This window comes from Phymastichus coffea, unplaced genomic scaffold (assembly GCF_024137745.1).
Source record: "Phymastichus coffea isolate CEN01 unplaced genomic scaffold, Cenicafe_Pcof_1.1 PCOF00017, whole genome shotgun sequence".
Taxonomy (NCBI): Eukaryota; Metazoa; Arthropoda; class Insecta; order Hymenoptera; family Eulophidae; genus Phymastichus; species Phymastichus coffea.
In genome coordinates this window covers 150,482-169,227 of record NW_026706828.1, presented here as the reverse complement: position 1 = coordinate 169,227, position 18,746 = coordinate 150,482, and the positions used below count along the sequence as shown (strand labels likewise).

The window sequence follows — 18,746 nt, the reverse complement described above, 5'->3', positions numbered from 1 at the left end:
AATTTTTCTAGTTTGTTTTCATTAGAAACAAGAGTTGCAATCGCTATAATTTAATTAACAACAAAGAAACTGTTTAACTCTATTTTATTTCTAAATACAAATACGTTTAAAACTAAACTATTATTTGACTGCGAACATTCATGTCATTTTTTACCTATCAAAAATAGGAGTTACAACTTCCAAAAGTCAAATACACCTGAATTAGACTTTATTTTACAAGATTTTTATCAACTTTGTTTTAGTAAAAAATAGTAATTAGTAGAAAAATTATTTGAAAAAAAATATGTTTTTAGGAGGTGAACTTTGATGGTGGATTTTATCTCTTAAATATATTTTTCCCTCGATAAAAAAATACCAATCTCTTGTTTTTTTAATGTACTACAACATATACAAGAATTATAAGAATCAGTGAGTTTGGGTTGGGGTACATTCCTTGTCAGCTGTTTTCCACTAGGCTTGCGTACATCAAATAAGAATCAACGTGACTCGTCATTTAGACAGCACGAGCCTTCAAACTTGACTTCCCCACCCGATCATCCCTTTCCAGTGTCGCCTGTTACGCATTTTAAGTAAGGCTTTCGGCTACACTCTATATATATATATATAGTATATCTCCCCAGCTCTCCACCATACCAACTTTTTACCTCACTCGATACAGAAACATAGCCTTAAACAAATTGATATCGAGCATCGATAATCGGTTTCCATAGTTTCAATACCTGGCGCTGACAACGGCAGAGAAAAGGCCCGAAGGCAGGAAAGATAAGCAAACAGAGCGGGTTATGAAACAACTAGTGTCCTATTCCAGTTTCTTTTATTTTATTACTAACATAAACTACAATAGCATACGATATTTTTCTTATACTATTAATATACGATAGTAAATATCATATCCTGGAATATTATAGAATTTACAAGGGTAGGTCAAGAAGTCCTTAGTAAATTCAACAAATGGCGTTCAAAACATCTCAACTTATGTTGCACCAGCAACCGTCACTATTAAATAGACTACTGCCGAAGTTTCAGCCAGATCCATCGAGTAGTTCCGTTTTATCGTCGATCAAAATGAACAATTTTTGTTTCTTGTTAACAATGGAAAAAAGTGATTTCCGAGTAGTGATAAATATTTTTATTTAAAAAGCCTTACACCGGAAGAAATCAAAGGTAAGTTAGATTCAGTTCATTGTGTATCTGTCCCTATGTTTGCAATTGTTTACAATTGGGTAAATGAATTTAAATATGGCCGTACATCGTCTGCAGACCCTTCAGGCCGTCCTGTAGCCGAAAATTATCAATAAAATCCACGACATGGTGTTGAGTTACCGAAGAATAAAATTATGCGAAGTAGTTGAGGCTACAGAGGTTTCAAAAGGTACAGTCATTGCGATTTTACAAGAGAAATTGGACACGAGAAAAATTTCGGCACGTTGGGTGCCGCGTTTGCTCTCACAAGTAACACTACCCAACTGTTAATCGCCGGTCATCCTGTAACTTTCAGATTACTTTTATTACATGTATACAGCATACTATAAATCATTTTTAGCGGCCGGTTTCACCTTGGATTCACAAAATAGTTATTTATTGTCTTAACCCATTAACGCTTAAAACCATCGATCTTACACCATGTTATCGACCACGAAATTTATGCATAGATCGAAGATACCGCATCTTATATTTTTTTCGTTCTAAAGAAGAATCCGGGCCCAAATTTCAAAACTGTTGAATACAAAATTAAATATGTTGATTTGTTTATAAAAAAATCTCCCAAAAACCTGTTTTTCTCATTATTGTTCTTTTTCTCAAAAACTATAAAGATGAGCAAAAAGTTCCAAAGGCAAAGATGTCTTATAATTCGTCAGTGAACTCTCTTGAAATTTTTTATATTTAAAGAAATTTTTTTGGAAAATTTCATATTTCACTTGTGATGATGCGTCATCACACGAAAAACTATACACTACCAGCACGATGCGGCAGAACAGCCACGACCGCATACACCCGCCCATGTACTCCCGAATCTCGCGAACTATGACCTCTAGAAGTCTCCCTGACCGATTCGCACGACCCTTACTCTCGCGCACAACCCCTCGCGCACTCACGACCCGATCCGACACTCTCCCGGGGAGCTAGAAGCCCTTAAAGTTTCCAGCCGCGATCAGCTGATCGCAAGCCCCCGTTAGCTAAGGCAGACCTAGTTAGACTAGAAGTAGGAGTGACCGAGCGCGTGAGAGCGAGCGAGACCGCCGATGCTAGACCGATCGGAAGCGAGCGAGGGGAATCGGTAAGACCAACGAGCGGTGGATAGAAGAGGATAGACAAGCGACGCTAGTTGACCGGCTAATCGTTATCAGCTTAGGGGTGGTCGGACTAATGAGTGAAAACCGACGCTATCTTCGCGACCAGTAGGCAAATTAGGCGCGAAGGACCGACCAATAAACAAATTGCGCGGGCAAAAAAACATTAAAATAGACGGCGCTGAGACCCGGCTTAGCAACAAGCCGGCCAATCAACACTAACTAAGGAGAAGTAAACCAGGAGAAGCGGCGCGTCGCCGAAAAACGGCGCGCCAGTGACCGTTAAGCCTCGACGATGAGACATACCCGTTGAGCCTCGCTGATGCGCGGCACCCATACGCAGATAAAGGACATAGGAAGCAGATAGAAAGAAATAGAAAGAAAAGAACAGTGCAGAAATAGATAAGTGAAATAGGAAGAAAAGAACAGTGCAGAAATAAATAGAATGAAAGAACAGTGCAGAAATAGATAAGTGAAACAGAGGAAAACAGACAGGAATTGCGGCAGCAATAGGCCCGCCGACCACAAACAATCCCCTCAGCCGAGGTCATAATTATTTTGTGGAAACGACCGAGTGAGTACACCCTTCTTTTATGTATACCGTGTGTTGCCCGTCCTCATCCTCGGGAGTGCCGTTAGACCTTCGCGCGTCGGAGTGATCCTCCTATACATTTTCACCGTTGACCTTTCGAGTGATTCCCCGCTGTCGCACCGTTATGTTGTCCGTCATCAAAAGACCAGTTTTCGCGCGCGCATCTACGTGCTGCAAAACCCTCGCTTAACCTAAACAAATCCTTGATTGGAAGCGGGTTTTTCCGTCAAGTCGCGCGATCGCCGAGCGTCCGCGTCCTCGCGAGTGTCGCATGACCTTCGCGCGCCCGATACGATTTCGCGAGCACGCACCTTGCAGTAGAACTCTCAGACACCGTTCCTAATCCGCTACATCGCGCGTTGCTTGACCGACAAACTTCCCGCGCGTGCACGTATTCTCGCATCCTCCGCGCGCGAGTGTAATGTAAAGTAGTAATGAGTTGGATTTGGAGTGTTTCTGGTTGCCACGCAGGCGCGAATTCCCCGTGCGCGCGCCAGTTACAGGGACTCCTTTGTGCGACGATCGGTTGAATAAAGTAATTAAGTATCGTATGACCTTCGCGCGTGCGACAAATCTTGTGCGTGTTGACGAATCCCTTTGTTACAACCGGACGAACATTAGGTGAGCTGCGCTTGACCTTCGGTATTGTGTACGCGCTATCAGTTTGTTTTCACCGTAGGATTATCGTTCTAAATTGCTAACATTGCCAGTCGAGTAGCCGACCTTCGTACGATCGACCAATTCCGTGTGTTTACTCGAGTGAATTCCGAGCCAGCGCGAGATAAATATTTTGCATACGACAACTACGCATTCGCGACTTACCGCTTGTGTTGACAATTGCCTGCCTAAATCGACTTCGCGTCGTAGTACGCCACTCGCGTCCCCCCTGTAACCTAGACCAGGCTGACCATAGCGACGGATAGATCACTGGGGTTGACCTGGGAGGTTCTTTTGCATAATAAATCTGAATTACCTTTACATCCGACTTGTTATTGACTACGCCCACTTGATCGCCTCATCCCCCGTAGCTCTCGCGATCGGTCTGAGATCGGTAAACGCGTGCGCGAATGCCCTGATTATCGCCTAGCCGATAGCCGCCGTCGCGGGAACTACGCCGCCAGTCCGGGGAAGGAGCTATCCCCTGAACCACTAGTCCGTCAGTCGGGGCGCCCCTGTGACGCCCCTCTCGATGTACCCGCTTCTGGATTGAGAGCCGCCGTGCCCCGAACTTCTTCTAGCTAGCCGAACGAGCCGCAGTCGTGGGTGGCCCTGAAACCACCCGTTGCCCCCCTTCCCCCTTTTCGCTCGATACGCTTTAGACTCGAACGAATCGTCGCCTAGGACTTCGCGCTCCCGCTTCATTCTTCACAGGTGATAGCCGGCCACGCGCGTAAGAACATCGACGGCGACGAGGAGGGAAGCGACGGGGAAACCACCCGACCTCACAGCGACCAGCAGGACTTTGCCGAGAACCAGCCAACGTTGCAGCGCTACCTGCTCTCCTAACGCGAGAGCACGGTAGCTGGCGCCCAACGAAATAAAATTAAATAAAAGCTGCATACGTTGCCTCGGCTGACTGCGCGCCGCTGGCGACAGTGCGAGATCGGAAAAATACCCGTCTATTATTTTTCCCCTCCCTCTCCCCCGTCGCACACTCATACGCGATGAACAAGTAAAATCTTCGTACCCATTTAATTTAATTAGTTTTAAACATTATCTTGTTCCTATCTTTTTAACATGTCAAAAATAGAATATACAAATATAGCTTAAATTTATTGATTTTCAAGTTTTGTTTAATCAATGAGATAAACGTATTGAATATAATATACTTTTCCAATTATCTTACATAGATAATACAATAACGTGGTAGTTCATCGTATTCTAGACGAAAAAAATGATTTAGACAGATGGGTTTTGTACACCATGTGATGTTGGTATCACCTTTTATTTATATTATTGTTCATACTCTCGTGATCTGTCGCGTTAATGAGTAAGAATTTGACTCAATTTTCAAAAATGGTTCTAAATATTAACTTTCAAATAAAATACTAAATGAATATGTATGATTATATGAGTTAGATTTGAAGGAAAGATAAACTTTACCCTAGTTTCTTATGGTGCGAAGTATTCCATAAGTAGAGCTTAAATTTGTCTTATATAAGGATGCAAATTAGCCCAAGCAATTCAAAGATAAATATCTTGAAACCATATTGATGTTAGGTCTGCGGTAATTTTTCCAGATAAAGAAGCTAGTACATGTATATGATCAGCTTTTTACATTTTTTTTCTACTGTTGGTCCAAAGCGACCATTTGTTTCTTGCAAAACAATTAATAATGGAGCCTTTAATTCTCTATTAGCAGAATATAATAATAGGCTGTGTTCAGACTTGCGGAAATATTTCAAATTTGAAAATACTACTTTTCTTTCATTCCGCGTCGCACATTAACCTTAATATCGAATGGGCAAGCTGATAAATAAACAGAAAAACACATGTTAAATTAATTCTATTTAATAATTCGGAGGGATCTTAAATAATTCGGGACACGCGTAAGCTTTGTGACCGTCTTGATCGCAGAAAGTGTACGAAATTTTATTTTCGGTACTGACCAAAGATTGAGAAGCATTAACATTTGACGAAGCTTTCTTGCCTGTATTATTAGGAGCTTGCGAAAACTCGTCATCGCAGTCTACTCTTTTTTTTTCTTTAAAAATGCAACAAGTTCAACAAATTTAGGTTTCACGTTATCTTCCAAAGTTTCTTCCCATGCTTTGCGCGTGTATTTATCAAGTTTACTGCTGACTAATACGATAATTGAATTCCACTTATCTACAGGCTCCTTGAGAGCTTTCAAAGCATTGACGTGCATTTGCGCTTTTTCTTTGAGCGCACGAATTTTTATACCTGAGCTTTTTTGCATAGTTGGTAACTGAAATAATTGTTTCAAATGAGACTAAATAATTTTTCTCGGTGAGTAATTAATTCCCAAGTTGTCCCATATTTTTCTTCCGACGCATCCAGATCTTCAATAATGTCTTTCAAAACTCCGCGAAGGGCTTGCTTCAGTCTATAAAATTTTTCCGTTATCGGCATAGACTAGTTTTTGTCACCTAAATTTGTAAATGAATCGCGAAAACTATGTCACTCGCGCGGATTGCCATCGCAAGGTCGAACTTCTAATTTTTCTAGCCCGTGATTCACGTGATAAGTGATATTTTGAGGGGTGCTAAGATCTGATCTAGATGCCCTACTAATTGACTGACCTGCAAGAGCATTTTATATCGGAAGAGAAGGCGGAGCTGATGAAGCAGTGACTGCTTGTAATCGTTTTTATATCAAATTACTACTTTTATAGTAATTATCCTCAAATTCTTGTCTTTCGGTTTCTTCGAGTTCGACTTCATCTTCATCATTCTCACCAGTAGCAGACGCGAGCTCAACTTGTAATTGAATAGATTCAAACGTCTTAAAATGTTCTTCCAATTTTGCTAAACGACTCTCGTATTCAATGGCATCTACTTCAAGGTTAGTTTTGGAAAAATAATTTATCAAACGAGTAACACTCGCTTTAATACTACCGCGACTGTGGGTGAGTGTTTTGAGATTATTTTCACCCATGATAAACAATTTGTATATAGGATTTGAAGTAGAATCCGTAAAACAGGAAAAAGTATAGGAATTATTAGAGAGGAGATTCTCAAGCTTACTTGCTTTGTAAATGCGAAGTTTATGATGCTCCCCTGCTAATGCGTAATTGTTGACCGGCCGGTGGCTGCTTCACGATGTCAACTAGGCTGCGGCGCTTGGATCGACGGCTGCTCTCCTGCTGCGGAATGTCCGTTCGGTTGTAGTTGAATGATGGCACTGTTTCACCGGCTGCTTCTCTCGTCCGGATGACTGCGTCGTGCTGTTGTATTTTTTGATTTGAAACGATTTGCAATACCTGACAACTATTTGACTTAGTTGCAGATGAATTATGCGCTGAATAGCGACACTTGAAATTGCTTGCTTGCTTGATTGTTGACTATGTATAAGTCTCACAAGTAAACATTAAAGCCAATCACTTCACTTGTAAATTGAGTTGAATTTGGAATTGTTCACTGGTTGATAAATTCACTATCCGACTCGAAGGACCATATTCAGACTTGCGGAAATATTTTAAATTTGAAAAGACTACTTTTCTTTCATTCCGCGCCGCACGTTAACCTTAATGACGAACGGGCAAGGTGACGTATAAATAAACAGAGAAACACAAGTTAAATTAATTCTATTTAATAAAGAAAATAGAAAGTAAATTTAACAGTGAATAGAAGAGAAGTAACTATTACAAAGTGTCGTGGTATGTATAGACGAGAGAGCGTGGCTGTTGCTCTCTCGGCTCTTGTCGAGAATCTGATTTTTCTATCGCAGCAGACTGTCAAATAAGTTCGCTGAGAGTTTACAAAAATTAGAAAATCGCTTTTCATAGGTTTACTTAAGGTGAGGGCGATTACAATGGTAAAAATGTGCGAGTGGAAAGGGTAGCAGTCAGTTGAGTGCATCTGCTCCTTGAGGTACGCTGATGTACCTTCTTTTTATAAGTGCCATAAATCATTGGAGGCGCAGGGTTCGGCAGACCATCGTAAAGGACTGAGCGCTAATGATTGTTGCACACGTTCAGAACACATTTTTAGGTTTACCATCCTCGATGATGAGTTTTTTTTTATTTATGCATTTATTATTATTTATTATATCAGAAAAAGTGTCTACTGTCTAGACTCTAATGTGACCAATTGAATAGAAAAAGGGATAACGGTTATTTTTACAACTCGGACTCAATTTATGGGACGAAAGAGGCTGGACGGTATAAGTGTGTGTTAAAGAATTGATAGATTGTACCAAGCATTCAACTTTCATAGTTCCTTTAAATATTAAAGTTCGTCCTGTATGACATTCTAAACTAAAACCAGACTAACCGGTATTATAAGTATTTTGATTACCAAATTTTACGATTTCCGACTTAACTTTAGTAACAAAATTATTTTCTTGTTGAATAAGCTTTCTTTTATTAGATAGTTATGTTTAAACAGTTTTTGAGACAGTAGTACATTGTCTCTTGCTTCGATGGCCCACCTTTTAATATTTAAATCATGAACACATACTGATTTTTGAATTGCATTTTGAAAATTTTCCAATATTTGTTTTGAAATCACAAGCAGTTTTTCGAGCTTACTTCCTCCTTCGATAATCTGCTTTTCCCATCTGTACAATTGCTGGACACGTTTCACTAATTGAAATGTATATTGTACCCTATTACAATTAACAGGTCTGTTTTTGTTACTACGCCAAAAATTAACTGCATTTGTTTTGTATTCTAGATCGATGCATATTTTTCTAGATTTGTTGTCAAATTTTATATTAATATAATCATCTTCACACTCTTCTTCGACCACTAAAGACTCAGGAACTTCATTTTCGTTTAAAAATGTTAAAGTATTGTAACTTTCTATAAACAGATCTGCGTCAATAGCTTCTTTTATTAAATTTTCTAATACAAATTTGTTTTCATCACCTGTAATAATACTCACTATATTATATTCAGTATCATCAAATCTTTCATATAATATACGTAAAATATTTGTTGGGTTCATTCTAATTATTTTTTAAGAACGATATCCTGGCACGAAAAAAATTAATTAATGACAAAGTACCTTTCTACAAATCTACAATATAAATAATACAAAGAATACTACAAATAATATACTTAGAAGAAACTTCAAATATCGTAAACTAATTTAAAGTTTTCAATATTATTTTTTTTCGACCCAAGGTTAAAATTTGATACAAATAACAATTTACACTCAATTTATTGAACTAACTTAATGAAAATGATTATAAAATCTGTTAAACAAACATAAATTATTATTCAATATTAATCAATATTACTTTTTATATCAAATTATGGGAAAGGTGTTTTAAACTAGCAGAGTAAATTGCACAAATGTTCATTATTTGTGAATAAATTAACCTACCCCATCGCGGCTAATATGGATTATCTGTAATAGATTGAATAATATTTGTTTCAATTCCCAATCTAAAAATATCATTAGTCACAAAGTGAAATCAATGTACATATGTATGTTAGATAACGGTAAATCTTTTTAAATTGATAATAAAGTGATATATTCAGTATTATAACAAGAATTTTCCCGAATAAGTTCCCCCTTACACTATATAATTTTTATTACCAGATTTCAGAAAGATATAAATATATATTTAAAACAAATATGAATTTAAAATAATAATGATAAAAATATGTTTCAATAAAATATATGTAAATAATATATAAAAATATATTTAAATATAAATAAGTTTTTTTTCGTCCAGAATACGATGAACTATCAAATTATTATACTACTTATGTAAAAGATAAAAACAAGATAATGTTAAAAACTAATTAAATTAAATGGGTACAAAGATTTTACTTGTTCATCGCGTATGAGTGAAATATGAAATTTTCCAAAAAAATTTCTTTAAATATAAAAAATTTCAAGAGAGTTCATTGACGAATTATAAGACATCTTTGCCTTTGGAACTTTTTGCTCAACTTTATAGTTTTTGAGAAAAAGAACAATAATGAGAAAAACAGGTTTCTGGGAGATTTTTTTTATAAACAAACCGACATATTGAATTTTGTATTCAACAGTTTTGAAATTTGAGCCCGGATTCTTAATTAGAACGCCGAAAAATATAAGATACGGTATCTTTGATCTATGTATGAATTTCGTGGTCGATAACATGGCGTAAGATCGATGGTTTTAAGCGATAATGGGTTAAAACAATAAATCATTATTTTATGAATCCAAGGTGAAGCGGGCCGCTAAAAATGGTTTAAAGTATCTTGTATACGAGGGGGGGTCAATAAGTCTTTACAAAAAGAAGGAAAAAAAAGTTTTGCGTATGTAATTTTTTTTTATTTTTCAACATAATCTCCATGAAGGTCGATAGCTTTTATTAAACGGCCTTCCAGGTTTTTTAAGCTATCAGAAAAATATGATTACTGAAAACCCTCAAAATAGGCTTTTATTTCTGCGATGACTTCTTTATTCGACATGAATCGTTGTCTGGCAAGCCATTTTTTGAGGTTAGGAAATAAGAAAAATTCACTGGAAGTCCAATCAAGCGAATATGGTGGATGGTCAATTAATTCGAACTTTAAATCGTTAATTTTTGCCATCGAAACTGCTCACGTGTGAACTCGAGCATTGTCTTGAAGAGTCATTTTTTTTGTTCAAGTGAGGACGTTTTCCTCTGAATTTTTCTTTCATCTAACCTAATAATGACACATAATATTGTCCAGTGATCGTCTGGCCCTTTTCCAAGTAGCTGATGTAGATGATTCCATACGCATCCCAGAAAACCGTGGCTATAATCTTGCCTGCTGACTTTACTGTCTGTACCTTCTTTGGGGCCGGTTCTCCTGCGGTAATCCATTGTTTGGACTGTTCTTTGGTTTCAGAAGTGTAGTGGTGTACCCATGTTTCATCTACAGTTACGAGTCGACGCCAAAAGTCTTTCGGATTAAGATGTAAGCGTGCCAAAAGAGCCTCAGAGGTAACCACGCGGGTTCGCTTGTTTTCAACAGTGAGCAAACGTGGCACCTATCTTGCTAATATTTATTTAATCCCCAATTTTTCATACAAAATTGAAATGATTCTACCCTTTGATACTCCTATGGCCTCAACTAATTCTTGCAATTTTAATATTATATCACTCAACACCATATCGTGGATTTTGTTAATCATTTCGGGCGTACTCACTTCTACGGGGCGTCCTGAACGAGGTTCATCTTTTGTTATTGTACGGCCGCGTTTAAATTTATTTACCCAGTTATAAACTGTCTTAAACATAGGGGCAGACTTGTCATGAACGGCGTTCAACTCAACTGTGATTTCTTTTGGTGTAAGGCCTTTCAAATTAAAATGTGAAACGTATGAAAAGGTATAAGTAACAGACACAATGATTGCAAAGGAATTGTCACGTCAATTTCGAGGCAGAGATTTCACCTGGAAAATGGTGGAAAAGATAAGTTGACCAGATGTATAAGTATAAAAAGATAAAATTCGAACGTTGATAATGCTATTAAACCTCAATCCAAATTAGAAAAAATGCGAAGAAGCATTTAGTCAAAAAGCATGCTAGAATATAAAATGCGTTTTGTAAAGAAAGAGAAAATATTAATATATTGATAAATGTTGTGAACAAGATGAGCAGGAATGACAACACAAAGTGATTCAGTAGTTGATTTTATCTTTTGATAACTTTTGAATTTGAATTAAATACTTTTTTTTATTGAAGCTTAATGTACATTGTGGTAATAAATTGCTTAACGATGATCAATTGGTAAGCTAATACGCAACTATACAAATTGCGCACGCTTACTGGCAGATAAATAAAGTACTAGCTTGCCGTATCGAAGACTGATTTTTCTCGAGTTTTTGCGCTCCCTCCCTTGTGTATAGTTTTGTTTTCTTCTGATGCTGTGGGCAAAGACGTGTTCTGCAGGGCCTAACGAAAATTTCCACACGTCTTTCTTTATTTCCTTATTTTTAGGGCTTCTCTCTAACCCTTTCGCGTTGCTCGTAGATTGCTCTGCCTACCTCGGATTCGCTCTCGTACAAATTCTGAGCTGTGTAAACTGTACTTGACAGAACGTCTTTCCGGATCCAGACGGCCTCGAATCAAACTGCTGAGCTCATGGTCCTGGTTGTCGAATGCAACCAGGCTAGTTGCAACAAGTGACGCTATAGGGGAGAGTCATTGGCCCGGCGATTTGCGATTCAGCACTCGGCACGGCAAACTGCATATATACATTGTGCGCATTGTATAATAACCACTCCATACCTAGTAATATTCCTCGCTATAGCAATTGATACGTTTTTCTCAACGCTTTAAGTATGCATTATACAACTACCCTGCTATAAAAGTTCCATTGAAAACCATTGAAGAATTTCTGAATGGTTTTCAATCTTCGATCTGAACACTCCAAATGACCATTGAATATGATTCCTCATCCAACAAGAAATGTCAAGATATTAAATACTATTGGTTCCAATAATATAGATTACTATTGATTCCTAATCGAGATTAATCATTATCAATAGAAAAATATACTATTAAAGTAATGGTTTTCAATAGGATTCAATGAAATTTCTCATGTATGTTACCCAATCGATTTCAATGGTAAAATTCGTGGTCAAATCGAAGATTTGAAACCATTCGAATGCGATAATCAATTTGATTGAATTGATATCAATGGTTTGTTATTGCAACATTCAAGTCTTGTATCGTTGAATAATTTTCAATAGTTTTGAATACGAAAGTCGTAACAACTCAATAATATCCAGTAGAAAATATCAATCTAATTGAATGGGGATTAATGGTTTGTTATCGCAGAATCAACTTTTTTTCTGACGTTGAATAATTTTCGATAGTTTTTAATGTGAAAATCACATTAATCCAATATTATGCAATAGCAGAAATTAATCCCATTGAATAAGTATGAATGGTTTGTTATTGCATAATTAAGGATTGGTGCATGGTTTACAAAAAGTGTATTTATAAAAGCACTGTATATCACAGTGAAGAATACAATCGAGCGAAGAAAACTGATGATACTGTCGTTAGAATTACTAGTGGACAATACGCTAGAATAACAAAAATTCTCGAACATGACGACGATTCATACATTGTTGTACAAACGTACAACGTATTTCCAGAATATCCATTTGAAGGAGTGACTCATATCCGAAAAATTCAAAGCGAAAACGAGATTGATCTCATCAAACCCATTGGTGAAATAGATTGCAAAATAATTTTGGTAGACGTTAGAAATGCTAGATATTTATGCAAAATGCCCAATTAATTTGAAATCCAATAATAATGTTCATGTCAATTTTTGTAATTTGTTGATGTACATAAAAAACCATTTATTTACAATTGAAAAAAAATCGAATACCCATTAAAAATTATATTCGAATATGTTTTTACTTAAAAACTATTAAAATTGATGAAAGTCTATTCAATCAAATCATATACGGAGTTTTTTCATTCATGACCTATATAAAATTATAATATCCAAAGCATAAGATACGATTCTTCAATTATAGTATCGAACAACTATTCAAATTTATAAAAAATCATTCAATTATGGAAATTTTTTCTTTCATCATCTAATGAAAAATTATAGAATAAAATTATATTTGATAAGTTTGTAGAATGAAGGATTATTCAAAACTATACAAACAACTTCTCAATAGAATACGATTGAGTTTTACTTGCATTTACCAATCATTAGATTTCATTAAAAAATATTCCATTGAAAATATTTGAAATTTTTTTGTTTGCCTTTCATAAGAAATTATAGAATACTATACCTCATTGAATGCGATTGGGTTATTTTTATATTGACCAATCATTAAGATTAAAAAAAAACTATTAAATGAAATATTGCTAAAGTTACAGTATTGCTTTTGCTCATATTGGCATATATGGAAAACCATTCTATAAAATATTATTGACCAACCGTGTAATTGGATAAAAATTAATATCCATATAATATGATTCAATAAAATATGATTGGACAATTATTGTATCGAAAAATTATTAAAATTCATAGAAAGATATACAATAAAATATCATTGATTAATTATTTTATTGAACTGTGATTGATATTCATTCAATGCAATTGGATAGATTATCATTGAAACCATTCCTATACAAAGTATTATTCAGAAAGATTGAATTCTATTAAATTTAATGGTAAGTTTTACTATTAGTTATGCTTACCATGAAGTATTATTGAAAATCATTCAGTTTCAATCGTCATCGGAACATTGAACCATTCAGTTCATTGATTACCATTGAATATGAATGATCCCGAATAGGAATGAATGGAACTTTTTTAGCAGGGTAGCCTAAATTTTCATCCGCATAACTCCCACGTGGCGTTTCCAGAAAACACTCAAGCAATATTGTAAATGAGCGAGCTACGCGGACAACACATGTTCGAATGAACGTAAAACGCCAAAAAACGGTAACGGGTAACACATAGTACCAAAATACGTTGGGATTATAGGGCTTTTATTGTCTCTGGTGTATTCGCGTTTATGACGGTTAGACGCGGTTGACATTCGTTGGCAATTATTGGGGATTAGTGATGCGCATGAAAAAGGATCTCTCAGCCTCATTCTCTTTATCGCTTACTGGCTTCTACCTGCAACAGTACGTAAATTACTAGTATGGACATATGTGTGTGAATAGAGCGAGAGTGCGTCCGAGATTCTGAGTTTACATTTTAGTCAACCGTAGACGGGAGCACACATTTACGGCTTAGGAATACACTATCCCTTCTTATATTGTGCACACCTCATTCTTTCTTAATTACTTCAATAAATAATTAATATTAAAAGAGTCTAATCTATAATAATCCCGATACATCACAAATTCTTTTTTTGTAACTTGCGAACAATAACTCATATAAATCTATTCATAGGCTAATGAGAGATTTTTGAATTTGAAAAACTAATAAGTTCTATTTAACTCCAGTTACTTTGTAACTATTATGCGATGTAAAATATTGTTAATTTTTTATCTGTTTATTTCAAGGTGACTATGCAGGAGCACAAGGACTAGGTTTGTTGAGACTCCATTCTACTTTTCGTCATGATCTCAAGATTTATGCGAGTGATGAGGGTAGGGTACAAATGACCGCAGCAGCATTTGCAAAAGGCTTACTAGCACTTGAAGGAGAACTGACTCCAATACTAGTGCAAATGGTAAAAAGTGCTAATACGAACGGATTATTGGACAATGATTGTGACAGCAGCAAGTACCAAAATATGTAAGAAAAATTGAAATACTTTTCATTTTTTTCTGTATCTTATCTATTTCCAGTTAATCTTAGCTTATACTATACAATCGATAAAAGATGTGAACGAGCAAAAATGCGCATAGAATCCATTTATAAATAATTCTTAGCTTAATATTTTGGCCAGAGATAATGAATTTTTTTATACTTTGTTCTATTTTTGTATGTGTATAGGATATAATTTCTATAATTTCTCCAAATTTTTTATACAAAAATTAAATTAAGTCATCAATTTTTTAAAATAATAGTAACATTTTTTCAAAAGGCTATATTTTAAGAAGTAATAAAATTATAGAGAATAACTTTTTTGTTGAGTAATAATTAAGATCAGCTCAAAAAGTGTTTTTTTAATTTTATTTCTCCGTGTTTGCTCACTCACACTCTCACACACACACACACACATATGTCTATATAGTGACCTACCAGGTAAACCTTTCTTGTTTGTGTTCGTCGAAGTATCAGGTGATCGCATGTGAGTCAATGAGTGACTCTGACTCCAGATGCGGACGCAGTACCGCTCGAATTTCGTTTGTTTTGTTTTGGTTTTAGTTATTAGATTGTGGTCTGTTTACTTATTTTTTATTTACCTTATTTTAATATAATATTTTAAGTACATTTTCGATAATTGAATTGTTTTGTTACTTTAGGCTTAAGCAAGGTGATCTCTCACCGGCTCAGAGCTTAAAAGGATTTTCAGATAAGGTATTTTGGGAGTGTCGGGTTACATAGTTCGCAGACGAGGCACGTTTTGTCCCAGTAGCTTGCGTTACAGTTCGCGCATAGAAATTTTTTTTCCAAATGCAATAATGTCACTAGTGTGTGGAGATTGAATAATTATGCACAGAATATTACACGACGCGCACGGTAAGAACTTAAAACGTAAAATCGATTTAGCAGAATCGGTTGTTCTGTTATAATTGATGAGCTATCGCGGACTTGTCTCGCTCGATGATTTGGAAGAACTGCGAGATTGATATATTTAATATCTGTTGATTAAGGAGTGACCAGATTTGCAACTGCCGTTGCATTCGGGTGATTTCGCATCGGGCTGAATCTCGGACTTGCTGTATGATGAACAGCAGGAAGTAGCGGCGGAGGAGCAGATGTCGGCGAAGAGCTCGCGATAAATGCTACGCCCTCGGCGGGTGAATTGCAGCGTAAGCAAGAATAGGTGGCGTCGATAAGAAGTACGGCCGTTCTTCACGGGCAAACTCAGTCGCCGGGCAGAAGCATGGCTGTGCCCAATGAAAATACGTTACCGTCAGCAGCTTGCCTGCCGTCAGCTAGCGTAGATAGCTGCGTGTGCGAGCAGGACGCGCGAGATCAGGGCGAACGTAGCATGAGTGCGCTGAGCCACATCTGGAAGGCCATTACAGCAATTCCTGGAAATATAGGCGAGAGGTTAGGCAGGGCATCATAGATGGCGAATACAGTTTTTAGGGTAAAAAGGCAGGCGATCTACGGTGGGGCGACTCAGGCAGCAGGCTTCAATACCGCTTCAGACAGAGCCGCCCAGCGGCCGAGTAGTTCTTAATCTGTCAGCGGCTGCGATTGAGCGACCGGTGCATGCGAGCGCATGAGCAGATAGCACGCTTACCGCGACCAATCTTAATGAACGATGAGCACAACGTACTTGGCACCCAAAGTAAGTTCTTGGGTTGAGAGCTGGGAGCGCGGGGTACAAGCGGCTATTATGGGTAAAGCGCAAATAACTTCGTCGATTCAGGACTCGGTAGTTAATAAAAAGTATGCAGTTTGCGTGCCGCAGCTTAGTCAAAAACCGCCAAAAAGTGAGAAGACTTATAGCGCGAGTAACACAATTACTTTTCCGTCGGATACGAATATCTGCGACGCTAACAAAATTAGGTCACCGCGAAATGGTAGGCCGACTAATGAGGAGAAATCAGGCAAAGAAAGCAGCCCCCCGCGAGTCAGCTATATCAACGATATACCTGTAGACGGATTAAGCGCACTCAACGCCTAATCTCTCCACTTTTCAGGTGAAGACGGTATGAACGCATTGAATTTGCTGTCGGGCTTAAGCGATCGTCAGCGTGCGACAACTAGCTTGCCCGGCAAATGTGAAGCGCAACAAAGTAAGTTCTCGTTGTTTGACACGAATGCGAGAGAGGCAGGTTCGAGTATTTTGCCTACGATAGAGCAGGCTTCGAAAAAAGTCGTTGTCTTCAGAAATACAGATGAACCTACAATAGACTTGCTGTCAGAGAAAGCGAGCTCAAGCGCTGCAGACCTATGAATGGAAACAAAAAATATTTCGATATTAAATAAAAACATTATTATGTAATAGCTTATTAAAAATATTAAAAAACTCACGACAGCAGGAAGATCCTTGGTTCTGGAATGGCACACCGTTACAGTAGCATTGTGCCATTTCAACAATTCGACAACAGGCGTACCTACAATTTTACTTCATTGTATAAAATTTACAATGGTAAATGGATTAGACGAGAAGCTTCAGTTAACTGGCCTGCAAGTTCACCTGACTTCATATTCCCAGACTTTTTTTATAAGGCTATTTAAAAAATATTATTTTTGAACAACAACCTATCAATAGAGAAGATATGCAAGATTGCATTCATCAAGTATGCGCTGCAATACCAAAAGAATCTTTACTTAGCACCGTTCGTCATTTCCAGAGGTAGTTAATTTTATGCCTTGAAGAAAAATGGAAATAACGCCGAATAATTAATTTAAAGTTAAATGAATAATATTTAGAATATGCATTATAAATGGCTTCAAAAATAGCAAACTTAAGTTGTATTTGATCATGTCACGTCTTTAGTAAAAGAAAATAACCATTACAATATCTTACAATTCTTGTTATTAACTTAACCTATATTTGACTTTGCCATGATTGGTAAAAATAAAATAAATGTAAAATGAAAGTAAAATTTTTTGTTTGGTTATTGGGCTAATATCTTTTTTAATGTAATATTTTTACTTTTTTTACATCACTTGAGATGTAAAATTTCCCGCTTACTCCGAATTCGGAATCGATAAGAAGGATTCCCATTAAAAAAACGAATTAGATGACTGGAAATGACCTAGAATATGACCTTAAAGTTCAAAGACAAGGTCATAGGGATATATTCTTCCCTTCAAAGTTGAACAACATTGGTTTAAAACACTTTTCGCTTAACCTTATCCTTTCCGACACATTCAGGTGGAAAAAATAAAAAAATAAAACAGATCTCTACATGGCCTTGGAGGTCATGTGGACCTTAACTATGTTACCTTCTTTGAACAACGAATTTCCCGCTTTTTCCAAATAGAAGATAGAAAATAGAATTTCCTATTTAAAAAAAAAAGGTTGACCTTAAAATCACCTTGAACATAACCTCAAAGGTCAAAGGCAAGCTCATAAGGATATATCCCTCTCGAAGTTGAGCAACGCTCATTTGAACCCTTTTTCGCTAACTCTCATAGTTTCTGAGAAAAACTTACTTGGTTCATTAAAATGGTCCATCCCGTATATGTATAGAATTATTTCAAAATAAACATTTACTTTTGAGTATCTTGCTTATGCGCATTTATTTCAGAATTTTTTCATTAATATTTGGCTGACATACGAGAGGTAAAACATTACACTCATCAACTATAATTTCAACCGAATGTACTCGTAGTAATAGCTTCCGACAAAGTAAGTATCCAAATTTGACAAACTGAATGCATATTTTCACATACTCGTATTTATCTTCGCTGAATAAGAATCTCGTGTTAGAAATGCCTGACAACCTACTATTTTTTTACAAAATTGATAAATACCTTTATACTAGGAAATATCAACATAATTTGTCGGAGCGAGCTTTGACAAAGGTCGCAGCCGCGCGCAGTATAAGTAAGCTTGTGGATGATGGGTTCGTATTAATAGGATGTTTGGTTGTTGCAACCGATGCACCGTCCGTTTCGGTGAGGGGAGAGTCTCAGGGTAACT

The 18,746-nt window shown here is 36.7% G+C and overlaps 1 protein-coding gene across 6 annotated transcripts in view; it reads left to right on the top strand.

Annotated features, from left to right (window-relative positions):
- LOC131675209 (inositol hexakisphosphate and diphosphoinositol-pentakisphosphate kinase-like) overlaps positions 1 to 18,746 on the top strand; it is a 650,144-nt gene that overhangs the window by 563,655 nt on the left and 67,743 nt on the right. For all 6 annotated transcript variants that reach the window (XM_058954120.1, XM_058954119.1, XM_058954118.1 and 3 more), the window contains one exon: positions 14,530 to 14,764. In XM_058954120.1, coding sequence (XP_058810103.1) covers positions 14,530 to 14,764 — 235 coding nt within the window. The remainder of the gene's footprint in view (positions 1 to 14,529; positions 14,765 to 18,746) is intronic.